Below are 27,276 nucleotides of genomic sequence, written 5' to 3'. Positions count from 1 at the left end.
ACCGAGATGTCAGATGAGGCCAACCAGTGAAGAAACACCAAGTGGTGTCGATCTTGCTAAAGCTGTCAGGAAATGAGGTGCGTTTGTGGTTTGTCTCTTGCCGGAAACGAGTTTGATCCCTCCTACCAGAGACTCACAACAGCGAAGCCCGAGTTATATTTATGCAGCACATCACATCAACATGAACAAATCATCAATGTTTCTTCTTAAATAAGGTAACACCTCTTAGTTGTCTTTATTAGAATCGTAATATGGAAAAACAACTTGTAACTTTGCCATTTCAAAGAATATGCCAGTGGAAGTCATGTGACTACCAATGAAATATGTTTTTTGAGTGTGGCGTTGTTTCATGTTTGCTTGTATGTATTATTGTTATTGTGTTATTGGATAATGAATAGATGTATTTTTGTAATAGGATGTATAACTATAATATTTAACAGCAAATGACATTATAAAAACCAAACCAAACTTGTGTTACCTAACCTTAACTTAAAATCCTTAATATATATCAAATCCTTTACTGTTTGTGGCTTAATTTGGTAAAGCTCTTGGAAAACACCCATGAATTAGTTTGTTACGGAAAGTACAGATCGTCAACTTGAGAAACGATGACCTCACTTCTATCATTGGTATGACCACCATGGTTCCAAGAACCGGTGTTAATAATAATCCACTGCTTTAAAGTACAACGTCAACTTACAGTAGGCCTCAAGTTCTCTTAAAATGGGCTTAATTGTATTTATGTTTGGGATCTTGAAGACCCTGATGATTTGTGTCTAAAAATAATAATAACAATTGCAAATCTGGCCTTTCAAATTCACCTTTAAAAATGTTCTTTTGACTTAAAGCCCATTTGAAAGATATTGTTGAAATGTAACCCTCCGTTAAATGCCAAAAGGTTAGGCCTATATACTTTTCTAAAATGCAACATTATCAAAAATAGCAACGTTGCTTCAGTTTGGGGTAATATATATATATATATATATATATTTATATATATATATATATATATATATATATATATATATAGCTGAGGCCTAAGAGACCCCCAGAAAAAGTAATGTAACATTTTTAATTTAGGATGTGCGATAAAGTGGAAGTTTAATTTATAATCAGTATTCATATAGCAAAAGTGAACTTTAAAGTGCCCCTATTATCCTTTACATGCATCCAAGGTAAAAAAAACACTTTAATTTTCTCATCATATACATTGCACATCACCTCTTTTGACAAAGAATCAGTCTCTCTAACCAGGGCCGTCGCTAGTGGGGTGAAAGGTGGTGACAATTATAGGGGCCCCCGCTGCCCAGGGGGCCCCACAAAATCCAGCAGTTATACTATTTAGGCCCCTGTAGTATGAATAATTCTAATATTTATATTAGTTGTATGCTTGAGATTTAAATGAAAACCACAAAAACGTGCAATTTGGGTAAATATTTTTCCAAATATCTGCTTCTCTTACCTCCATAAAAATGGTTTAGTCCGACCTAAAGTATTTATTAATTATTCAGTCAGAGTCAGTGACAAACATCAGATGGACCCAATAAAATTGTAAGTCCCGCCCCAGCTCGTGAACAGAACCAATTAGAGTTGAGGCGGCAGCCTGAAGTTAATGATGAACTTGGTGGAAGAGCAGGAGACTGACTGACTGAAAAATGTCGGGGAAAAGAAAACAAATCAGGGAACCAGAAATGCCAGGAAAAGACGGAGAGGGAGGCAAGGAGAGTGGTTGTATCCCAGTCGATCAAGACGTTCTTAAAGACCGGTTATATATTGTTATTTCGCTGGGAATTAGAAAACTTCCGTCTACAGTCTGCCGTGTACAGTCATTTTTTATTATCGGTGCGCGCCGCAATCGACCGAATGATTACGTGGTCTAAATTCCGGTCTTTTTACAGTATTGTAACTAGAGTTTAAAAAAAAATTACACGAGTCACGACGCATTGCATTATGCATCTGACCTGCCGGCTGATGATATTTAAAACATCGAGAAAACATGAATACAACACACTGCACTTGGATGAATAAATGTATTCGCTTTATTTAATAATATTACCAGTTCCATATTATCTTTATTAAAAAAAAAGACAATGGATGCTTTTATTTTTTTAATTAGACTGCATTCTTGTCAATTTTTTAAATGTTTACTTTTTGATTTATGAATTATAACAGACTGATGGGGAAAAAATTATTACTTTTTAAAAATTGGTTTTATTATTATTTAACAATTTCTTGCTTTTTTGTTAGTTTTTATTAGTTGTAATTTTTATATAAACATTTAACTTTTAAAATAAAGGTTTTACAACAACATCACCATCTTCTGTTATGTGGGCCTCCATGTTCATCTATTGTACAGTATATGATATTGGTGGAGGGTGGTGGGGGCCCACATCAATATTTTTTCAGGGGGCCCCGAATCCTCTAGCTACGGCCCTGTCTCTAACCCTCTCCTTTCTGCAAGCCCACTCTGCTCTGATTGATTGGTCAGACGGCCCAGTCTGTTGTGATTGGCCTGCTCTGCTCAGATTGGTCAGAGCTGTGTTCAGCCCCGACAAAAACATTGCACAACGTTTTTTAAACAGAAACGGTGATGCGTTGAACACACTGTTTTGATGACGCAAGAGTTGCAACTATGGTAGCTGAGTAGGCCATTCTTTGTGTTCTTTGTAAAGAATTTTCGGAGCCTGATGAAGTCGGTATAAATATGTGTTTAATACTACAAAATAAGCCCGATGTTACAGTTACTGCTAGAGAACATCCCAATCGAGTGAAGGGATTGCTGAAACTGAAATGGAAGCACCCACATCAGACTAAAACACATCTATTTAGCCTCATATACTGACTTTTTTTGTAGTTCATACTGTTTTAATACCCTGTATTTTCTTTATCATTTTTAGGAAAAGCACTCAATTACCATTGTCAGAGCTGCCAACTTTTGTCAACACGCAAGCTCTTTCGCTCGCTTACCTCTCTGCCATACTGCGCGTGCGCGGTTAAGACCGCGCCGTTAGGAGCTCAACACATCTGTCTCGCATGCACGCTCGCTCTAGATTACAGGATATTTCAACTAGTTTGCGGTAAAACTAGTCGATCACGAATGGATCTACTGGTAGATCTATAGATAAACTTATCTTTCAGGCATTTGACCGACCGGGTTGACACTTCAGCGTGAGAAATCGGGGGTGTGGCGTGAGAGCGTGAGAATTGGCTCAATTGCGTGAGTCTCACGCTGAATGCGTGAGAGTTGGCAGCCCTTATACCAAATGTCATACACTTGCAATGGAGCTAAAAATATAAACAACTACATAATTATGTTGATAATCCTATATTTTTACAATAAAACTTACGACAAACATGTCTTCTAATATCCTCAGAGTTGTTGCGTATACCGAGCTACATCGAACACATTTGTAAATTACTTTGCTTGAACCCATTGTGTGAGTTCACTTTAATACCGCATGCTTTATATACATGTTGCTGCTGATTGGACTGCAGTTCTGACACACCCACCAAACAAGAGAAAACCCGTTGCACACCGGTACACGCCGTTTCCAGGAAACATGACGTTCAACCCGGAAACCGTAGCAAAACGTTGCAGCACCGTTTTGAACTTGAACGTGCTCCTGATGACCCATACTGCGTCCCAATTCGCATACTATCCGTGATAGGATGCACGCGACAGATCTGTCCGTTAAAGATGACGAAGTAGTATGTCCCAAAGCTTGCCTACTCTTTTGCTACACACTCAAAAGTATGTACTTTTTCTTCACAAAAAGAGTACATACTTTTAGGGCGTAGTATAAGTAGGCGAATTGGGACGCAGCACCAGTCTGTTGTGATTGGCCCACTCTGCTCTGATTGGTCAGACGGCCCAGTCTGTTGTGATTGGTCTACTCTTCTCTGATTGGTCGCACGCCGCTGGAGCAACTAGGGGTCTTGCTGCTACACATTGGTGTCTCACAGTGGATTCGAACCCGGGTCTCTCACACCAAAGGCATGTGTCTTATCCACTGCGCCATCACCACCCCTATACTCTGCTTTGATTGGTCAGACGGCCCAGTCTGTTGTGACTGGCCTCCTCTGCTCTGATTGGCAGATGGCCCAGTCTGGTGTGATTGGTCTACTCTGCTCTGATTGCTCAGGTGGCCCAGTCTGTTCTGATTGGCCTACTCTGCTCTGATTGGTCAGATGGCCCACTTTGTTGTGATTGGCCTACTCTGCTCTGATTGGTCAGGCGGCCCAGTCTGTTGTGATTGGCCTACTCTGCTTTGATTGGTCAGACGGCCCAGTCTGTTGTGATTGGCCTCCTCTGCTCTGATTGGTCTGACGGCCCAGTCTGTTGTGATTGGCCTCCTCTGCTCTGATTGGTCAGACGGCCCAGTCTGTTGTGATTGGCCTACTCTGCTTCGATTGGTCAGACGGCCCAGTCTGTTGTGATTGGCCTCCTCTGCTCTGATTGGTCAGACGGCCCAGTCTGTTGTGATTGGTCTACTCTGCTCTGATTGGTCAGAAGACCCTGTCTGTTGTGATTGGTCTGCTCTGATTGGTCAGACGGCCCAGTCTGTTGTGATTGGCCTCCTCTGCTCTGATTGGTCTGACGGCCCAGTCTGTTGTGATTGGCCTCCTCTGATCTGATTGGTCAGACGGCCCAGTCTGTTGTGATTGGCCTACTCTGCTTCGATTGGTCAGACGGCCCAGTTTGTTGTGATTGGTCAACTGCTCTGTTTTGATTGGTTAATGGGCCCAGTCCGTTGTGATTGGCCTACTCTGTTTTGATTGGTCAGACGGCTCAGTATGTTGTGATTGGTCTACTCTGTTTTGATTGGTCAAAGGGCCCAGTCTGTTGTGATTGGTCTACTCTTCTCTGATTGGTCAGATGACCCAGTCTGTTGTGATTGGCCTACTCTGCTTTGATTGGTCAGACGGCCCAGTCTGTTGTGATTGGCCTCCTCTGCTCTGATTGGCAGACGGCCCAGTCTGTTGTGATTAGCCCACTCTGCTCTGATTGATTACTCAGACAGCCCAGTCTGTTGTGATTGGCCTCCTCTGCTCTGATAGGTCAGACGGCCCAGTCTGTTGTGATTGGCCTACTCTGCTCTGATTGATTGCTCAGACAGCCCAGTCTGTTGTGATTGACCTCCTCTGCTCTGATTGGTCAGATGACCCAGTCTGTTGTGATTGGTCTACTCTTCTCTGATTGGTCAGATGACCCAGTCTGTTGTGATTGGCCTATACTCTGCTTTGATTGGTCAGACGGCCCAGTCTGTTGTGATTGGGCTCCTCTGCTCTGATTGGCAAATGGCCCAGTCTTTTGTGATTGGTCTACTCTGCTCTGATTGGTCAGGTGGCCCAGTCTGTTCTGATTGGCCTACTCTGCTCTGATTGGTCAGATGGCCCAGTTTGTTGTGATTGGTCTACTCTGCTCTGATTGGTCAGACGGCCCAGACTGTTGTGATTCGCCTCCTCTGCTCTGATTGGTCTGACGGCCCAGTCTGTTGTGATTGGCCTACTCTGCTCTGATTGGTCAGACGGCCCAGTCTGTTGTGATTGGACTACTCTGCTTTGATTGGTCAGACGGCCCAGTCTGTTGTGATTGGCCTCCTCTGCTCTGATTGGTCTGACGGCCCAGTCTGTTGTGATTGGCCTCCTCTGATCTGATTGGTCAGACGGCCCAGTCTGTTGTGATTGGTCTACTCTGGTCTGATTGGTCAGATGGCCCAGTCTGTTGTGATTGGTCTACTCTGTTTTGATTGGTTAAAGGGCCCAGTCTGTTGTGATTGGTCTACTGTGTTTTGATTGGTCAAACAGCCCAGTCTGTTGTGATTGGCCTACTCTGCTCTGATTGGTCAGATGGCCCAGTCTGTTGTGATTGGTCTACTCTGGTCTGATTGGTCAGATGGCCCAGTCTGTTGTGTGATTGGTCTACTCTGTTTTGATTGGTCAAAGGGCCCAGTCTGTTGTGATTGGTCTACTGTGTTTTGATTGGTCAGACAGCCCAGTCTGTTGTGATTGGTCTACTCTGGTCTGATTGGTCAGACAGCCCAGTCTGTTGTAATTGGTCTACCGCTTACAGTGTGTGTCTGAAACGAAACGTCTATTACTATACCTAAATTTAATTTCTGGAGGCTTCCTTAACACTCGATACACAGTGATAGAAAAAATGGTGACTTGTTTTTTTTTGTCAAAGAAGACGTTGTTTGCGGGCAGTCAATGAAGACTCATTACAGGCAGTTCAGAATTGATTTTTTCTTTTAGGAGACAATAACTTTATTTGTTGTGTACCCTGATCTTTAAAACCATTCACAAACAGCTATATTACACTGTGTGAAAGGTAATATTTGACAAAGCATAAAAGGGGCACTTTAATACCTTAACAATGTTATTCTTGTAAAAGTTGAAAAAGCTTCAAAAAAGCTCCAAACAGAACATGCAGGTTTATTTATCTTATTTTATCACTTTCTTAATGCCTCTAACATCAGAATAATTAACTTTCTGTCAGAAATAACCATTAGTCTTATTTTAATAACATCCTAATTTCAATTACATGCACTGTTTTGGCAAGAAAGAACAGTCAATAAACACCTGCATCTGTTGAGAAAAAAAATTCCAGTTCTTTTTGTCCAATCAGGAGATTGCTTTGGTGAGAACACCATGAGTGAAGAGGAGGTGCCCTTGATGAAGAGCGAAAGGGCCGGCAGTCAGAAGTCCAGCTGTGACTCTGCCCTGCAAGTGCATCTGTACTACAGCCCCTGCTTAAATTCAGAGACCACTTTTACTATCCCCACCATATACATCACAGCTGAAAGTGTGTGTATGCTAGCAGCAAAAGCCAGCGGTGAGACGTTTAACATGATTAATAATGATGTCTGTTTTTTAAAGGTCAAAAGCTTCTATTTTTAAGTATATACTCTTTTCATTTTTTTTTTTATCTGCTTCCTTTATAACATCTACAAAGTGTTTTAAAAAATGTTGCAGAGGTGTTGCTGATGATAACCTTTTATTAGGTTTCTTTTTTAGATGATTCAGTATGACTAAAGCATAAGTTACACTTTAAGCAATAATCTGCTCATGTGTAATCTTATAATAAAATTTTAAAATAGTTGTGCATCAACAATATTACAATAACCTGAATTGAATATTTATATTTTTAGGAATTCTTCCTGTGTTCCACAACCTGTTTGCTCTGGCATCAGAAGATCTTTCATACTGGTATCCACCAACTCATGTATTTAAGAATGAGGAGACCATCAAAGTTCACTACAGAGTGAGGTATAGAAACTGCTGCAATAATCATATTTTATTTATAAATAGATTCCTCTTACTGAATATTGGTTGTTTCCAATAAACTAAAATGTCAATATTTATCGTTTGAAAATGATTTATTTTGATGTTCACACACCCTTATTTGTGGTGTCATTTCCATCACAAACAAAAATGTTTGGTTACCAAGAAGACGATAGTGTCTTTGAAGAGCATACTTGAAGTTACTGGGTTACCAAAAAAAATTAAATGATATCATCATTTACTCACCCTCATGTCATGTAAGACTTTTGTTCATCTTTAGAACACAAATTAAAATATTTTTAATATTTTTAAATCAATAATATTTTTTTCTGTTTCTCCATAGACAGTCTATGTAAAGAATTACAGAATTATTCTGTGGTGCACTGAAATGCATTGTTGGCCATTGCTTGTGGATTTCCGCGGGAGATTCGAGCATGTCTTTGCGTCATTACGTCACATCTGTACACATAAAGAAAGAGTCTCGGCTAGTAGGCTATGAGTGTGAGGATGTGGGAGGTGGAGATTTATAGCCTTTTCTCACAGCACTTGATATAATTAAACTTATCAATTTGATGGCGGATCCAGAAAGGTTCAAACAACAATCACCAGTGACAACTAGAGATTCACTCGGTGTAAAATGCAAAAGACTTCGGAGTGGCTACAGAAAAGAGACTGCAACCGGCCCCATGCGAAAACAAGGATAAATATCGGAAGGGCATTAAATGTAGTCACGCAATGCTGATGTTGAACATTAACAATTTGAGAACAATGTATAATTTGCACGGTTTTACGTGTTATGATAAGCGATTGTTATATTTAATCAGCGCGATTTACTGCAATTATTTTTTTCCCTTAGTTGGTCAGAACCAGAATAAAAGTGGATGTTACTTACTTGTCCAGATGACATTTTCCGGTGAAAATTATTATGTTGGTCATACTTCCAAAAAGTAGAATCTGTGATTCATAATGACAGAATCCACACCGGCGCGGCGACTGACAGCTGCACGCTCTCCTCAAACATTGGATTCATCCGCGCTGTGCCGTGTCGAGGGTGTCGAGGCACAACTCAAGTAAAGTTGATAATTCCGCGAATAGCTGCAATTGAAGATTTCGAACAGAGATGGCGACAAAGAGGACAAACTGTGGACTGCAGCTTTAAACTAAAATTAAAATGAAACATATAAATAATAACACTGATTGCTAGTGGACAAATTAAACAGCGAGAGAGTGAAAGTTGTGTTATAAGAGATAATCTGTTTGTGTGATTGTAAAGCTTTTCTCTCTGTGTTAAAGATTTTTCTTCTCAGGCTGGTTTGGTCAAGGGTCCAGAGCATCGTACCGCTTTAGACTCAGCAGAGGACGAATCTGTGCTGCGCTGGACTACTGCGTCATTGATTACCTTTTTGCTCAGGTATACAGTATTGCACAATCATTTATCATTGCCTTCTCAAAAGGCAATTGAATGTTATTTTAAAAACCATGTGTGAATGTGAAATGTACACCCAGGATTATGTGCCTCTATCCTAATGATGTATCGATATAATTAAAAAAGAAAAGAAAAAAAAAGCTGGCATTAAAATGTACTGCCTCCTTGTTTCAGTCCCGCAGTGATTTTGTGTCTGGGTGTGGCGGGATTTCTCCTGCTTTGAGTTTGCAGCAGGAATGTTTGGGTATGGCAGTACTAGATCTGTGGCGTATGGCCAAAGAGAGGAACCAGAGCCTTGGTGAGATCTGCAATACAACAAGGTATGCTACAACATGAGAAACGGAGAAAGTCTCCAATAAATTGATGGATAGAACTATGCAGAGATTTTCTGTTCATTCAACATAATTGAAGTGTTTAAGCTGCATTGACCATGGTAAAAAAAAAAAAAAAAAAAAAATCTTATTCCAGCTACAAGTCCTGCCTCCCAGAGACTCACAGACGAGATATACAGAGCATGAGTCGCCTAGCGAGGTATCAGATCCGCAAAACCCTGAAGCGCTTCCTCAAGAAGCTGGGCAGATGCTCAGCTGGAGAACGCAGCCTGAAGCTCAAGTATCTGATGGAGCTGAATGTGGTGGAGCCGGCTTATGGTTCAGAAACCTTCACTCTGCATCACTCTGGATGGTTAGAGCAGAGCGAGCAGCAGAGGGTCAGAGCCGTTCAGGTGTCTGGAGAGGGAGGGATTCAGATACAGACCACGGAGAGCCAGGTAGGCTAGAAGCGTAGCCGTGTTGATATTTAGACAGTACATCTGCCGGTGTGATGATGTTTTAATACAAAAGTTCAATAAACAAGAGGCTAATTTTGAGTAACTTACATTTTAGATAAAATATTGCCAGTTACTTTGTCTATTTTTGCTCCACCAAAGAAAATAGTTCCTAACAAAGCCACAGTGGCATGGACAAAACACAGTAGGGCGAATCAGTGTTTTTGAACGAAACTGCTGAGTGAATGATTCATTGAGTCACTCGTAAACGCAGCCTCTTGATTTGTTCATGAATGAATAAGTGATTTGAACAAATCGGTTCTGTGAATGATTCAATGACTCCCCATAAAGCCAATAGATTAGTTCCTGAATGTACTCATAAATGTATTTGTCATTTGCTCTTGTCTTCACCTATACCGGAGTTAACCGGTTGTAAAAATATAAATAATTACGTAAATATCAAAAGTGTTGAATTGGAAAAAAATTGGAGAATCTTAATTAATTTAACATGCGATCTTGCTTATTTTGTCACGCTTTCAAAAATGTACAATCCGCTAGTCAGTGGCTGTTAACTTGAGACTGTTAACTCTTCATAAATCTATATCTATAAAACTACATTATTTGTTTAATTTTATTTCATTCATTTTAATTCATTTTTATACTTTTATTCAATTGTGGATGCATCAAATTGATCAAAAGTGGACAAGAGTTACAGACATTTATAATGTTACAAAAGAATAAAAACTTTGTATTAATCAAAGAAATATGTAACAATTTCTACAAAAATATTAAGTAGCACATTGTTTTTAACATTAATAATAATCAGAAATGTTTCTTGAGCAGCAAATCATCATATTCAAATGATTTCTAAAGGATCATGTGACACTGAAGACTGGAGTAATGATGCTGAAAATGTAGCTTTGCCATCACAGGAATAAATTACATTTTACAATATATTAAAATAGAAAAAAAATATTTTAAATTGTAATAATATTTCACACATTTAAAAAAAAAATTATATATTTTTTAAATTCCAATTTTAGCCTTGGTGAGCATAAGTTAAAAATGTAAAAAATCTTACAAACAATCTTACTCCAAACATTTAAACAGTATGTACAGTACATTAGACTTGCACTCTGTTATTTACTGAGCTACCTCTGGTATCATTCACAGGAATGGCAGACGTTCTGTGATTTCCCCCAGATCACAGACATTAGTATTAAGCGGCTTTGTCAAGAGCAGATGCCCCTGGAAGGAAGGGTGGTCACCCTCACACGCCAGGACGACCAGTGCATGGTAGAGGCATTGCATTCATTTATTAAATTTTTTTTTTTTGTATTAAAAATTAATCTACCATTTTGATTAACCAAGGTTTATGAAAGTATAACAAATTGTACCTTGTGTTTGTTACAAAGTTCTTTGTTGAAATCTACATTACATAGCCATTCATATAACATTTTTTTATTTTGTTTCTCTTTCCACCAATAGGAGGCTGAGTTTCACACCTTAACTGAGGCTCTTTCCTTTGTATCTCTGGTTGATGGATATTTTAGACTGACTACAGATTCGACTCACTATTTCTGCGCAGAGGTGGCCCCGCCAAGCTTACTGGAGGACATACAGAATTACTGCCACGGCCCGATCACGTACTACACAATTTCATATATACCCATTTGGTAAAACTAGAAAGGAAATAACTAAATTATAAGCAGAATTTTTGTTGTGTTTCCTAAAGGTCAGAATTTGCAGTGCACAAGCTTAAGAAAGCTGGAGCCAAAAATGGGATGTTCCTGTTACGTCACAGTCCCAAGGACTTTGACAAGTACTTCCTCACTGTTTGCATACAGGTACCAGATTTGCTGGACTCATACAAACATTATAAAGCACCAAGCATTGGGTTTTCACTAACAGTAAGTAACTAAAAAACAGCACATGACTCATAACTCCAAGCTTCAAATGAGTTTATATCGGATTCATGAAGAACTACATTTTATTTATCACTCCTTAGCAGTGTTGAGGTAACATGCATTACGTAATCAGATTTTTTTTATTTTTATGAAATGAGTAAAGTAATGCAATACTTAATAAATTTACACATTAATATTTGAGTTGCTTTTATTTAAGTAATGCATATTACTTTTCATTTTAATTAATTTGCTGAAAATGTATTTAAACCGCTGAATTAAAATGCTCTCTTCTCCATAAGGTAGTCACTTAGACATGCACACTCATGTGTGCACAGGAACAGGCAAAAAGTACAAAACAAATAAAAGAAAAGAATAAAGAAAATAATTCAATAAAAAGAGTTATACATTAGGCATTATAATCCATAATGTGAAGATATATTTTATACGGCATACATAGCTCTAGAGGTTAGGAAATATTCCAAGTGGGCAGAATATAATAATATTCTAAATGTATTTTTAAAAGAAACCGATGGTGTGTTATCTAAGATATGTTGTTGAATGCTTTGCTGTATTAAAGTAAAACAATAAAAATAAAAAACCTAGAAAAAGAGCAAGCCTCAACCAGGTGAGAAAAAGTAATGTAGCACATTACTTTCCATAAAAAAGTAACTAAATAATGTAATGAATTACCTTTTAAAAGTAACTTTCCCCAACATTGCTCCTTAGTATTATTATAATGTGAATTTTAAAACAACTCCAGCATAACCTTATTTTAATTATACACATTGTTAATGACTAAACTCCAGTGATATATTTCTTAACTTCTGGATGTTCCACCAGACTCCTCTGGGGATGGATTACAAGGACTGCCTGATAGAGAAAAATGAGAAGTTCAGCCTGGCTGGGATCCACAGCTCATTCTGCAGTCTAAGACAGCTCACAGACTTCTATCAGCACAGTACACTTCTCATGTCAGACATCCCCGTCACCCTGGGCAAGTGCTGCCCACCCAGACCAAAAGGTAGAACATTTCTGTGAAATATTTGCTTTTGTGCTTTGTGTTTTTCTACATATAATATTGAATCAAATAAATAATCGAAAAATAATAAAGTAACTTCACCAGAATATTGATATATATTTCAAGGATTTTTTTATGTGCTATTTCTTGTCTTCTCTGCAGAACTTACCAACATGATCATTGTTCGTAACAGCAGTATGGCTGAGATGCCCAGTTCCCCCATGTTACAGAGACAAAACCCGAGCCACATGCAGTTCCACATGATTAAACACGATGACATCACCTGGGTACATTTATACAAATTCATAAAGGGTTTAAATACATTTTCATGAATGTTTAGAGGTATCACCACTCGTTTGAGGGCATAAAAATGTATTATTTTATTTATTTTTTTAAAGTGCCCCTATTATGCTATTTTAAAGGTTCCTGATTTTGTTTTGGATTTGGAGATCTCCTACAATTATAGGTTTACATGCATCCAAGGTCAAAAAACACTTTAAAATGGTTTGTTAGAAGATTCAGTCTCACTAAGCCCCTTCTTTCCTCAAGCCCACTCTCCTCTTATTGGTCAGATGGCCCAGTCTGTTGTGATTGGTCTATCGCTTACAGCGTGTGTCGGAAACAAAACGGCCATTACTTTATCTGAATTTCAGCTCCAGAGGCTTCCTTAGCACTCGATACAGTGATACAAACACTAACTATGGCGTTGTTATTTCCGTATCAATTCCAGCGTGAGTCTAGCCTGGCTCCTCCCTCCTACGTACTTCCGCTCAATTTTCATTTTCCTTCAGTACTACGTCTGGGTTTGTGGTGTATTCTTTGGTGTTCTCCGTCAATTTTTTACTGGTCCAATCAGCGAACAGAGGGAGTGGCTGAGAACGATGATGTCTTGCGCTAGTTTGAGTCGTCATACGTCACGACCAAACGTTAGCGATTGGTTATGGCAGATCCAGAGTGGCTCTGGGCAGATCCAATCATTTTAAACTGTAACAGAGTACCCGCCTACAAGGAAGTTAACGCTTGTCAATGGAGCGAGGCCAGACTCTTTGTACAAATGAAATGTACGAGAGTCTGGTGGGACCTGGCTAGCATGAGTCCTCATCCTTTTGAAATGCATGAAAAGTGAATTTGCAGTGCTGCAACCAGCATCTTCTCGACATGTCGACAAACCAAACCTTTCCAGGCCTCACTGTGTGAAAGGTTATATTTGAAAAAGCACAATAGGGGCAGTTTAAATTTATCTTTATTATTTATTATTTTCAAAATTGACTGAAAGTGTTTTTAATTTTTTAATTTTTTGTATTGAATTTTAGGGAGGTCAAAAGATGAATTTTAACAACAAAATGTCTAACCTCAATACGACTCAAGTCAAGCTCCTTCCTTTTCTTTTAACAGAGGGAAAGCTTAGGCCAAGGTTCCTTCACGCATATCTTTAGAGGGAGTAAGACAGACCAGCGGGACGGAGTGACACACTCCACAGAGGTGCTTCTGAAGGTCCTGGATGCAAATCATAAAAACTGCTGGGAGGTGTGTTTTCATTCCTGGAACATATGCTGAACATGGTTGTGACATGTAATAAAGAGCTTGTGTAAATAATGATTACACAGGGTTCCTATGCAGTTTGGAAAGGTATGGAATTTTGATTTGGGTAATTTCCAGGTCTGGAGAAGTATGGAATTTTTTTTTGTGTTTTTAGATTATTGCCCCTATTCAGTTTTTTAAAATATAAAATTAAGAATTTCTAAATACAAGTGTATCATACAAGCTGGGTGTTTTCATGGCAAAAGTTTAGTGGTCATTTAATGATTGTCAAACACAAAATTTACATTACGCAAAATTTGTCTTTACCATCTTTTGAACTTTACTCAGACTGCACTTTGCTGTTTGGTAATTGTGCAAAATCAAACCACATTTGCAGTATCAAACTGATGAATATATGCAGGGCATAAAGTGTTTTAGGTTTCTTCTCAAAGTGACAATGGATGTTGTCACTTTGAGAAAACCAATGAAACCCTGAGAAAATAATATTTACAGTTGACTACTATACCAAATATTATGCTGAAAAGAATGCTGTAAGAACCATTTATGTTAAATATGGTCTGAAAATGTGAAAATTGAGATGGAAAAGGTGTAGGAACCCTAATTACAGCAATTTTGTATTTTCAGCCATTTAATTATGCCTTTTCTCCCTGTTTTAAAGTCTTTTTTTGAGGCGGCCAGTTTGATGAGTCAAATTTCCCACAAGCACCTTCTCCTGGTATATGGCATCAGCGTGCACAAATCCAAAAGTAAGTCACGTAAAAGCACTCTTAGGAGTCACTCTTTTATCAGTCTAAACACAAGAGGACAAATAAAAGCAATTAAAAGTCTGTGTAATGACCTCAGCTCTTTACATTTTCTTGAACTCTTGAGTAGGTCTGGAGTGTCGTTGGTGATGCTGGTTGCCTGTCAAAGTACCTGTGAATGCAACCATGTGACTAAAGTGTGTCCTCCCTGTCCCCCGCAGACATTATGGTGCAGGAGTTTGTGAAGCACGGGGCACTGGACCTGTACCTGAAGAGGAGCACGTCTGTCTCAGTCAGCTGGAAACTAGACGTGGCCAAGCAACTGGCCTGTGCTCTCAACTTCCTGGTGAGACATATCCATCCATGCATGATAAACTAATGACAAAATACAGAACTTTAAAAAAAAAAAACTTTTAAAACATTGAAAACTGTTATTTTTGGGTTAAATAATCCGTAAGGAGATTTTGAATATTGGCCATTTATCAGTCATAACATAAAAATAATGTCTTTTTGGTTTCAGCTAGACATTTAATATTGGTAGAGAACAAGCCCCTATAATCTAAGATACAATATACTCTACCATTAAAAAATTTGGGCTCAATAAGATTTTTTCATGTTTTTGAAAGAAGTCTCTTATACTTACCGGTACTTACCAAAAATATAAAACATATAATATGTTGTGAAATATTATTATAATTTAAAATAATTGTTTTATATTAGAATGAATTTTAAAATGTAATTTATTCCTGTGATGGCAAAGCTAAATTTTCAGCATCGTTACCCCAGTCTTCAGTGTCACATGATCCTTCAGAAATCATTCTAATGTGCTGATTTGCTGCTCAAGAAACACTTATTGAGCGTCAGCGTCAGTTCTGGCAGGCCAGGTAGTCAAGCCGCTGCTTATGCTATTTGCTATCAACACTGTCCCGTCAGCTGATCTGCTCCAGCTGAGCTGCATTAGCTGGTTAACTCCCCTCGCTGCACAATGGCCAAAGCTCAAACAAGGCGCCCTATTTAAAGCTCATTCACCTTGCTCATACATGCTTGCTGCTCGCTCTGCTGGCTCGCTGCTGCTGCAATATTGACACAGGATTCGACGTGATTCGTTTCTCCATTCATCTCTGAAGTTTCACGAAGCTAAGTTCCTTTTAATATTCATTGCTAAAAGCATCAGTGTGTTGGCAACATGCTTGTTGTTAATGCTATCCGTGTGGCATTTGGGCTTATCTAATAGTCGTTTTTGTAAAAATGCTATGTGATCATATTGGCTATGTGCGTTACTATTGTTGTCATTGGCAACTGATCGCGTTGCTCACGCTGGCTTTTACCACTATGCAGCGCAGATTCAAGCAGCTTGCTGTGATAGGATGGACTGCCTCCGGACCATGCTCCGGTTCCGGACCGTATACAGCTCATTCTTACGCATTGTGCAGCAACTATGGCGGCGACACTCGCTCCGGTTTAACCCTTTAAACTATGGGGCGGTGGTTTCTGCTGCTTACGAACGATACCTCCGTCCCGATGTTCGGGATACTCTTGACGCCCAGAAAGCCATGAGCTCAAGTCTCTGATTTGTTTCGTTAATAAAACACATTTGATCATTATTTTGCTCGCGCTCTGCTCAGTTAACGCCCCTGAATGCGCTATCAGCTGTTAATTTATTCATCTAGCTCGTTCTCAGAGGTGGATTAGTCATCTATCCATAGAACTTACACTGTAAGACAGAGCTATCAAACAGTTTAAAGACAGATAATCTAGGTAACAGCATGTTTTAGCTATTGCGGTCTTGATTAGTCATTTCAGTATTAATTAATATTTTTACTATTATAAATATTATAAATCGCTAAATTAGGGCGGCTCAGTCGACACTGTTCGAGACACTAAATTTTGTTTTGGGGGGAATAGCTCATGTAGTCAAATAAATCATCCTCTGTATCACAGAGGATTGCCAGGTGTGGTTTTGTTTGGGGGGATATTTTAGCTCTCACATTCTAAAACTGTGTGAGCGTTCCCTAATGCTGCTGCTGCTGTCCTCTGACTCTCTGCTATTTCATGGTGCTCATGAAAGGTCAGAGGACTCCCTGAACAGAGCCATACCGCCAAATTTCAATTCAGGAACATCAACCTGTTTGCAATCTATTCAATTATATTCTAAATTATTTTGTTTGTGTGTTCTTGATTTAATGGACCTGACAGAAATTGAGCGTCAGCGTCAGTTCTGGCAGGCCAGGTAGTCAAGCCGCTGCTTATGCTATTTGCTATCAACACTGTCCCGTCAGCTGATCTGCTCCAGCTGAGCCGCATTAGCTGGTTAACTCCCCTCGCTGCACAATGGCCAAAGCTCAAACAAGGCGCCCTATTTAAAGCTCATTCACCTTGCTCATACATGCTTGCTGCTCGCTCTGCTGGCTCGCTTCTGCTGGCTCGCTGCTCGCTTCTGCTGTCCGCCACCTCCCCAGCTCCTCCTTATGCATAATGTGGCATTTGCTTAGGTCATGTTGCCTGCTCTGTTCACAGGGGGATATTTTAGCTCTCACAGTCTAAAACCGTGTGAGTGTTCCCTAATGCTGCTGCTGCTGTCCTCTGACTCTCTGCTATTTCATGGTGCTCATGAAAGGTCAGAGGACTCCCTGAACAGAGCCATACCGCCAAATTTCAATTCAGGAACATCAACCTGTTTGCAATCTATTCAATTAAATTCTAAATTATTTTGTTTGTGTGTTCTTGACTTAATGGACCTGACAGAACTTATTATTATCAATAAAAGGGTGGATGAGTAAAGTTTTCTTTGATGAATAGAAAGTTCTTTGTAATAATGTAAAAGTATTTACTGTCACTTTTGGTCAGTTTAATGCATCCTTGCTGAATAAACTTATTAATTTCTTTCACAAAAAAAAAAAAAAGTGTATTTATGGTATGTATATTCTGGAAAGAATGCAACAAAATATACAGAATTGAGAAGAACCAAATGTAAAAGTTGCAGAGTCAAGAATCCTTCATTCAAAAACTCATATTGATTGACTTCAGTTCTCAGTATTTGAGGGGATGCATCCCAGCCCTGATTTCGGCAGTGCTTAAAAAAAACATTTTTCGTTTGTCTGTCATATGCAGGAGGAGAAGAATATTGCACATGGGAATGTTTGTGCAAGGAATCTGCTGTTGGCCAGAGAGGGTGACTCTTCCTCCGATAACTCACCCTTCATTAAACTGAGTGACCCTGGCATCAGCATGGCAATGCTGGGAAAAGAGGGTAATTATATTGAACAACTAGATCAATATCAAACCAATGAAGTTGAACAAAATCAATTTAATTTACTCTTCTAGAATAATTTGCATTTGAAATGAATACTAGAGAGAATAATAATAGATTCTTTATTTAGCTCTCATTAAGAATTAATTTCACCATGCATGGCTCGAAAATTCCCTTTCGGTAAGAACATGCAATAAAAAATGTGCATAATGTATGTTATAATGCATTATATCTTTTCATAAATAAGTGTAACCAAGGCATTATAATATTTGAAGATTTCTTGTTACATCTGAAATTGGTTGTTTGTCGTGTTTTAATGCATAATGTATTATGATCATGGTTACAATTACTAATGAAAATATATAATGCATTATAACGTATATATGAATACCTTTATAATGTATTATACATAAAGGCTTTAAGTAAATTGTTAGTAAAAATTAGTTTAAGCATTTTTCTCAATCATTGAGCTGTTTGCCCACTGGATGTGTGTGCTTTTTGTCTAATTCTTGCTGAATATTATATTACACCCTAACATGATTGTATATAAAAGAATAAAATGCACATTTCTGTGAATCCAGTGGTGTTGGACAGAATCCCATGGGTGGCCCCGGAGGTTCTGGATACACTTGAGATCGAACTGGAGTGTGACAAGTGGAGTTTTGGAACAACGCTGTGGGAGATTTTCAATGGTGGAGAAGCTCCATTGCAGGGCCAGGACCTCATACAAGTACATACACCTCACAATTAATATAGAATCATAAACGATGTTACGATGTTACACATTCTAGATAAAGATCACCACAACCTTTAAAAATTTGAGAGCTACGCACCCAGCTAACAGAATTTTGTCATAAGAACGTTCTCTAAATATTCAGTGTTGGTTCTGGGAACGTGAAAAATTTCAAGTTTTCTTGACGTTAGAGGAACGTGTTTTAAAAGGTATAATGTTCCTCAAACGTTCTTTAAACGTAATTTGATTAAATTCAACATGATAGTGATGTTGATTTCTAACATTCCAAGAACATAAAAATGTCCAGTTTCCTAAATGTTACTACACAGCAAAAACTCAAGAGTGTTAAAGACTCAAGAGTGTTAAAATTTGAGTTTTAAATTAACACTGAAGAGAGTTAAAGTTAATGTGCTATTTAAGTTATTGATTGAGTGATGATTGAGCATTATTGAAGACACCTGATGATAACAAGCAGAATCACTGAAGAAGAAAAGTCGAATTTAGTCACCATTATGGGGATCAGTGTTTGGTTTAGTTGGGCAGTTGACCTTTACATGTTTAACTTTAGATTTTTTGTTATGACAGCCAGATGAACAAAGAGAAAATGTGATTTTAATACTTTAACACTCTTGACTCTTTAACACTCTTGAGTTTTGGGAAACTGGACATTTTTATGTTCTTGGTATGTTAGAAATCAACATTATTATCATGTTGAATTTTTTTTATCGATAATTACGTTTAAAGAACGTTTGAGGAACATTATACCTTTTAAACGCGTTCCTCTAACGTCAAGAAAACTGGAAATTTTTCACGTTCCCAGAACCAACACTAAATATTTGGAGAACGTTCTTATAACAAAATTCTGTTAGCTGGGCATATACTCAGGCAATGTGACTCCACCATTGTTCTGTGGCTGAACAGCTGCTGTCCTTTTTTGTATCCAGAAGCGGCAGTTTTATGAGCACTTCTCAAACCTGCCTGCGCTGGAGTGGACTGAGCTGGCCGAGCTGATCGCTCAGTGTATGCAGTACCAGCCTGAGCTCAGACCGTCCTGCCGGAGCATCATCCGACAACTTAACAGCCTCATCACTTCAGGTAACACACAGATGTACATCAGCTCCCTTCTCACAATGACACTGATGTTTGTGATCTGGAAGAACACTTTCCTTTTCACATATGAAACTGTTATTATCCCATTTATAAAATGAATGCAAGTTATTATCCCATTTATAAAATGAATGCAAGTAATAAATCTCTAATATAATAAATGTAAATGTAATTAATATTATCATTTTATCATTAAATACATGCTTTAAATGAATTATTATTTTCCACTTATTTATTAAATAATATATAGTCCTCTTATATACATAATACATATATATATATATATATATATATATATATATACATCTCTTATATAATAAATATGAAATGTTTAACTAATACAAAAGCAATTTAATAAAATGTCAATATTAAATATAATATTTAATACATAATGATTTTATTAGTAAGTGTTATTTATTAATGTTTGACATTTAAGGGGTATATTAAAATATGAAATATGCAATCAATTTACTTTATTGAATACATCCATTATCATTATTATTATTGTGTTATGTTGATATTACTTTAATAATAATTATTTCCATGAATTTTAATTAAAAGATTTCATTGCTACTCTGAAGTTGAGCTTTTTATTGAGGAAGTTTATTTATTTTATTGTTTATAAAAAATGACTCCTACATCTGGGTTAGATTTGTCCTAAAACATGTGGGAACATTATGATCAGCCGTCATGACAGTTCTAATCGTCATTCTGTAGATTATGAGATCCTTCATGCGACTGGCACACTCCCCAAGAGCGATGGCTTCTGTAGAAGACCGAACATCTTCAAAAAGCAACAACAGGATGTTTTTGAGGAGAGATACCTGCGATTCATCTCTATTCTGGGGAAGGTACAATGTGGAGAAATATTCCACCCATAGAGGGCGCTGTTGTACATTTAATAACACAGCTCTGCAGCCGGTTGCAGCAAAGCCTAGCAGTTTAGAATAGCCTTAGTGATAATAAACTAAGTGTTTTAATGTACGTAATGATCTGACAATCTAACAAGTTAGTCATTTAGAAAAGACTTTCATAACTTTTTTAAAGCAGTTACATAAAAAGGTAGATTGGTCTAATTTGAATCCAAAAAGTAAGACCCATTGATTACCCCTTGGTTAGTTCTTAAAACACAGTCTTAACATAGTGGCTATGTTTATGAAACTGGCTGATATACTTTGCTATTTCATACATTACAGCTCGCATGTAACTAAACGTGATGATTATGACTATTGGTTTTCTGAGCAAAAAAAGAAAAGAAGATTGATGGGTTTTAACTGTGTGCATGGTGTGTGTTTAGGGTAACTTTGGCAGCGTCGAGCTTTGTCGATATGATCCGTTCGGTGATAACACTGGAGATCTGGTTGCTGTCAAGGAACTTCAGGCTAACAAACAAGCCAACATGGCAGACTTTCAGAGAGAGATCCAGACCATCAGCTCCCTGCACTGTGACTATATTGTCAAATACAAGGGCATCTGCTACAGTGCAGGTCAGATTATACATTTGATAATTACCAACCAATTACCAATCTGTACAGCCTGCCCATTCCTTATTTTTGAACTCGTCACAGGTCGACTTAGCACAAAACTGGTGATGGAATATCTTCCGTACGGCAGTCTGATCGGATATATGGAGAAACACAGACAGAATGTGTGCACCCGCAAACTGTTGCTCTTTGCCTCACAAATCTGTAAGGTACAAACAGACTTTTTAAAATCAGATAACAGGTCAGATTAGCTCAATTGAAATGATTTGTGGAACTTTACACATCTAACCAGAAATGTAACTCTCTTTTGTAGGGAATGGAGTACTTGCAAAGCATGCGTTATGTTCACCGTGATCTAGCTGCTCGCAATGTCCTAGTCGCCAGCGACTCACTGGTGAAAATCGCTGACTTTGGGCTTACGAAGATCATCCCAGTGGATAAAGAGTACTACCGTGTCACGCAGCCAGGAGAAAGCCCTATTTTCTGGTGACAATTACTTCAATCTCTTGGGAATTCAGACAGACAACATGATAACTGATTAGGGTAACACTACAATACAGGTGCACTAATATGCATTAATTCTAATGCATATTAGACTAATGTACCGATAATCTTGAGTTAAAGGAGAACTCCGGCGCAAAATGAACCTTTGGTCTAATTACACATTGTTACCTAGTCAACCGTTATCTGAGATTTGTTTTCATGATTATTGAATGTAAATAGTTTTATCTCTAAAAACAGTTTAGCCTATAAAGCTAGTATAACGCTAGTATATTGGGCATAGTGTAATGACAAATAAAAATCGCTTGTTAATACCACTAACAAGGCTCAAAATAGCCCCACACTAGCACGGTAGCATAATGAGGGTCCCTACCTTCAAACCGAAGCATTGAGAACTTTGTCAGTGTCCAGACAGTTTAATAAGAAGATATTTTAAACATACAGTCAACTTCGCGTATACAGGCAGGAGCCATCTTTGAAATACAGCCTTTACCAGTCGATCTACGAACGCCGATCCAAGCCTGCTGTTCGCGCTCACCTTATCACAACTTATAGCTCGTTCACATCTCACCAGCGCACTTGGATCGGCGTTCGTAGATCGACTGGTAGAGACTCTTTTTCAAAGATGGCTTCTGCCTGTATACGCGAAGTTGACTGTATGTTTAAAATATCTTCTTATTAAACTGTCTGTACACTTACAAAGTTCTCAATGCTTCGGTTTGAAGGTAGGGACCCTCATTATGCTTCCGTGCTAGTGTGGGGCTATTTTGAGCCTTGTTAGTGGTTTTAACAAGCGATTTTTATTTGTCATTACACTATGCCCAATATACTAGCGTTATACTAGCTTTATAGGCTAAACTATTTTTAGAGATAAAACTATTTACATTCGATAATCATGAAAACAAATCTCAGATAACGGTTGACTAGGTAACAATGTGTAATTAGACCAAAGGTTCATTTTGCGCCGGAGTTCTCCTTTAATGTATGACTCATATGATTCTTGTATGCTGATTTTTGTGTGCAGCCCAACTTACCCATCCTTGAAACACATTCTCTGACATTACATTCACTGTGCAACTGTCCCACAAATCTCAAACGTTAACGTGGATGTCAATACCATAACCATAATGCCACATTACTTAATAATGTGTCTCAGCAAGTAATCATAACATGATATCAGCTAATGATTTGCAAAAATCAAAACTGTCATCATCAGCTAATGAACACAAAAGAAGATATTTTGAAGAATGTCGGTAACCAGACAGTTGATGGACCCCATTGACTTCCATAGTAGGAAAAAAAATACTATGGAAGTCATCAACTGTTTGGTTACTGACATTCTTCAAAATATCTTCTCTTGTGTTGAGCAGAAGAAAGAAATTCATACAGATTTGAAACAACTTGAGGGTGTGTAAATGATAACAGAATTTTTATTTTGGGGGTGAATTATTCCTTTAACACATTCATTTACACTATAAGTTCATACTAGATGTTTATAGGGAATTAATCCGTGATGACACATTTAATTAATAACAATTCATATATGACTTAATCTATTAATCAGATAGACTCTTTAACAGGTGCTGATGTGGCAATCATGTCTTAGTTCTTCATGAGTTATAGGCTACTGTACATTAACTCATTATCTGGGCATTAGTTAAGCATGAAATCATGCATATTAGTGCACCCATATTGTAAAGTGTTACCTTGATTTGTGTGCATTTAACCCAACAGTGAACATAGCACTGAATGTTAATGTTCTAATTGCACAAATACTGTATTTTTTTTTACAAACAACAAGTACACATAAAGGCCAACTCACACTGTGCCGACAGACAGCAACCGTGTCATTCCGTGTCAGCTCAACCAGAGGTCCCCGGCAAAATTTTTAGAAAGAAATGCATAAAGAGGAAAGCCAAAATGTTAAATGTCATGGATGTATATTTACTGAGTAATCCACCATTTAATAGTTTTGGAGCCAATTACAGGGGTATAAAAATTACTTTAGAAAGATGGCAGCATCATTATTTCATTTTTGCACAGAGATTGATTGGTCTATTAGTTAAATCGGTAAAACGTTGCGTTTCATTCCTTTTGTTTTTCCATGTGCTGTTCCCTGTTTAGGTATGCACCTGAATCCATTTCAGACCTGAAATTCTCCCACAAGTCAGACGTATGGAGTTTCGGCATTGTTCTACATGAGCTCTTATCTTATTGTGACATCAGTCGAAACCCCAAACGGGTGAGTAAATCAAACTCCATGTAATGGTATTACTGTATGAGGAGTAGATGAATGACTGTCACCGTGAGCTTCAATGGCCTCTTTTTGATGTTTAATTTCAAATTAAAAAATAAATAAATTCTGTCATCATAGACTCGCTGGATGTTGTTCCAAATCTTTAAATGTATTAACTTTATAAACCTGCTTTATTGTAAATCATTTCATGCAGTTGTGTATCCAGAAGATTGGAAGTTATGTCCAGAGTTCATCCATGGCCATCCATTTTCTTAATCTTCTCAAGAATAACTGGAGGTTACCGGAGCCCCCTCAGTGTCCACCAAAGGTACAAATAAAAACAGATTTGAATGCATTTGTTATGGTCACGTTAACCAATCGAATTTTGATACATTGTACATAGACAGCAAGTCCAAGCAACAAACATATACATACAACCCCATTTCCGTAAAAGTTGGAACATTTTGTAAATCAAGAATCTTTGATTTGATAATTCTCTTGAACCTTTATTTAACTGACAAAAGTTTCCACTGACCAAATTAATTGAATTTTGATGGCACTGCATGAGAAACCATCATGCTACGGTGTTAAATACAGCCACATGGGCTCGGGAGTTCTTTGGAAAACCGTTTTTTTTTTTGTCTGTCCGTCTGTCGCTGTATCAAGAAATGCCACTTGAGTCTCTGTTACGCAAGGAGAAAGCTATACATCTATTCAATGCAGAGATCCTGCCAAGTTCTCTGGGCGTGAGCTCCTCTCAGATTATCCAAAAGACAGTGGAAATGTGTGCTGTGCTCAGATGAGTCCACATTTCAGCTTGTTTTTTGGAAAAACTGGCTTCGGGTTCTTAGTCCCTAGAAGACGAAAAGGACCATCCAGACTTTCATCAGCGACAGGTGCAAAAGCAAACATCTGTCATGGTATAGGGGTGCATCAGTGCAAACAGCATGGGTGACTTGCATGTGTGTGAAGGTATTGACATGGAGGCGTAACCTATATTGGGATTGTACAGAGACATATACTGCCATCAAGATTTTTCCTAGGAAGCAAGACATCCAGTATGGATGTCAACCACAGACAACCACAGACTTTTGAGCTGATTTGTATCAGGCGAGATTGGGCAAAAATTCAACTTGCAAAAATGCAACAATTAGTATCCTCAACCAAAAATTAAAAAGTGTAATTAAATTAAACGAAAAGGTGATGTGACATAGTTGTAAACATGCCCCTGTCCCAACTTTTTTGGAGTGTGTTGCAGCCATCAAAACAAATATGGAGTATATATATATATATGGTGAAACTAACCAGGGAGGAATCAGTATCTAAGAAAACAGGAACTAAACCTCAAGGAAACACAAGACACATGAACGAAAACACAATAAGACTAAACATGACTCTGACACTAATGTAGTCAACTAATGTTAACAAATGAAACTACTTTATTGTAAAGTGTTACTATTTTTTTTTATTTTTTTTTCAGGTGCACAATATTATGATGCAGTGTTGGGAGTTCAACAGCGAGGACAGACCGAGCTTCTCCACTCTACAGGACCTGATTGAGAATATCCTGTTAGATGAGAGAGAGGGATGTAAGGGGTAAAGTCAGAGTTACCCTAAACAGACCACTGTATTTTCAACATGTATGTATATTTAAAATATAATTGAGTAATTTTAGGACATTCTTACAGTAGTAATTTTACTGTTTAGTACGTTGAACTTCAGACCATATAAAAGTTTGTATATTAGCAGTTTCCAGCACACATACAGAGCTGGCACTACCCTTTTAGTCATATTCCTTCATAAAATGCTTTGGATTTCCTCTATCACAAAGAAATAGTTAAGGCATCACTTTTTATTTTTGTAATTTTATTTGGCAGTGAGTGTAGGCCTATTCAAAGGAGTTCTAATTAAGTGTTGTAAAAAGGCAAACCAGTTTTTCCTGTATCTTTTAATGGCACTATAATAAATGAATACTGAAATAACCTGTCAGCCAATGTCATATCAAATGAATGTCAGATGTTTCTGGAGTAAATGTACAAAGCAGTATCTATTCCTGTCTTCATTGTAGTTAGACACGCAATAACTTAATGGGAAGCAATGGTTTCAGGAGCAGACAATAGCTTCAAAAACTGGCCTAGGCAGGACACAGATCACACTTTTGAGAAAAGGTTTCTCATTGAATGAGTTCTGCTCTGCTTTTATGCTGCTTCCCTCCCGGTTGCTAAGCAGGTCCAGCTGGGGGAGCAATCAGGCTTCCTGTCAGCGTGGAGGAGTGGGAGGAGCCAAAGGAGAGCAGGAGACACAAACCAACAACAAAAGAAAGAGAACATACCACAGTACACCCTGCAGATATCACAAAATATACGTCTTAAATATGATCTTCACTCTTTAAAGACAGGACAGGTATTCACCACTTCATGAAGCCACACCAAATGATGTCAGCTAGTCATTCGCCTAGCATCACAGAGAGTGCACTCAGAGCATGCAGGATGGACAACACTTCACACATGCAGTCAGAATGTGTCAGAGTCAAGCTACTTGCATCACCTGAAATGAGTTTTTTTTTTTTTTTTTCATAATTATGTGCATTGTAACGGAGTTAATATGTTACAAACTTACTCAAGAGACTATTACTGTAATAAAGAGTTATGATTTGTTCAGGTTAAACTTTCTTGGTTAGTTTGTTGTCATGGATGTTAATTTGATTTGTCATTCTGTTCAGATGTGTTTGATTAATTACCTTGTTTGACTGTTGTATTTAAGTTCCTGCGTTTCTGTTAGTTGTTTGGTCCCGTCTATGTTATGATTATGTTTTGTTTGCCTGCCTGGCTTTGATTATGTTCACTTTAGATTATTAAAGACTTTTGAACTTGATTCCCTTATCTTTGTGCATTTTGTATACAGCCAAGTTGTGACGTATGCAAAACCTGTGATTTTATTGCATACGTATGCAATAAAAGGTCGAGCCTACACTGTACAAACTCAGTAAAAAAGGTCTTAACATGGACGCTATTGACAATGAAATTGTCACTTGGTGGAAAACAGTGGGTAGTAAGCAGAAGAAATCAAAACATGGTGAAATAACTGAGGCTTTAAAATTCATGAGTTATAAACGGCTAGATAAGTCAACAACATTTCTATCTTTGCTTATGGATGTTAAATGTGAATAAGTGCATTCTAAAAATGCAGAGGCAAAAATGTCTGAGGCAAAGATTCAAGATCTTCAAACACAGCTAGATAAATTACTAGCTGAGGAATTAGCCCTGACTGAAAAGTGTA

General features: G+C 38.1%; 1 protein-coding gene across 3 annotated transcripts; it reads left to right on the top strand.

Annotated features, from left to right (window-relative positions):
• Window positions 1-109: 109 nt before the first annotated feature.
• Window positions 110-26,303, top strand: jak3 (Janus kinase 3 (a protein tyrosine kinase, leukocyte)). Of its 3 annotated transcripts, none has more exons than XM_056259678.1 (25): window positions 110-215; window positions 6,629-6,835; window positions 7,152-7,269; window positions 8,578-8,695; window positions 8,885-9,030; window positions 9,179-9,479; window positions 10,650-10,772; window positions 10,965-11,122; window positions 11,212-11,323; window positions 12,224-12,404; window positions 12,564-12,688; window positions 13,797-13,928; window positions 14,602-14,689; window positions 14,908-15,032; window positions 17,798-17,936; window positions 18,518-18,666; window positions 19,614-19,764; window positions 20,494-20,627; window positions 21,074-21,263; window positions 21,345-21,469; window positions 21,574-21,746; window positions 23,886-24,003; window positions 24,212-24,325; window positions 25,478-25,637; window positions 26,224-26,303. In XM_056259678.1, the coding sequence occupies exons 2-24, from the start codon at window positions 6,652-6,654 to the stop codon at window positions 25,595-25,597; spliced, it is 3,324 nt and encodes a 1,107-aa protein (XP_056115653.1). In that variant the 5' UTR covers window positions 110-215; window positions 6,629-6,651; the 3' UTR covers window positions 25,598-25,637; window positions 26,224-26,303. The 3 variants fall into 3 exon arrangements, with proteins under 3 accessions (XP_056115653.1, XP_056115652.1, XP_056115651.1); XM_056259677.1 differs by having other exon boundaries at window positions 11,212-11,386; window positions 26,227-26,303; XM_056259676.1 differs by having other exon boundaries at window positions 11,212-11,386.
• Window positions 26,304-27,276: the final 973 nt, after the last annotated feature.

This window comes from Rhinichthys klamathensis, unplaced genomic scaffold, assembly GCF_029890125.1.
Source record: "Rhinichthys klamathensis goyatoka isolate OS25496 unplaced genomic scaffold, OSU_Roscu_1.1 h1tg000169l_1, whole genome shotgun sequence".
NCBI classification, from domain to species: domain Eukaryota; kingdom Metazoa; phylum Chordata; class Actinopteri; order Cypriniformes; family Leuciscidae; genus Rhinichthys; species Rhinichthys klamathensis.
Note: the sequence above shows the minus strand (reverse complement) of the source record. Positions and strands in the feature narration are given on the sequence as shown.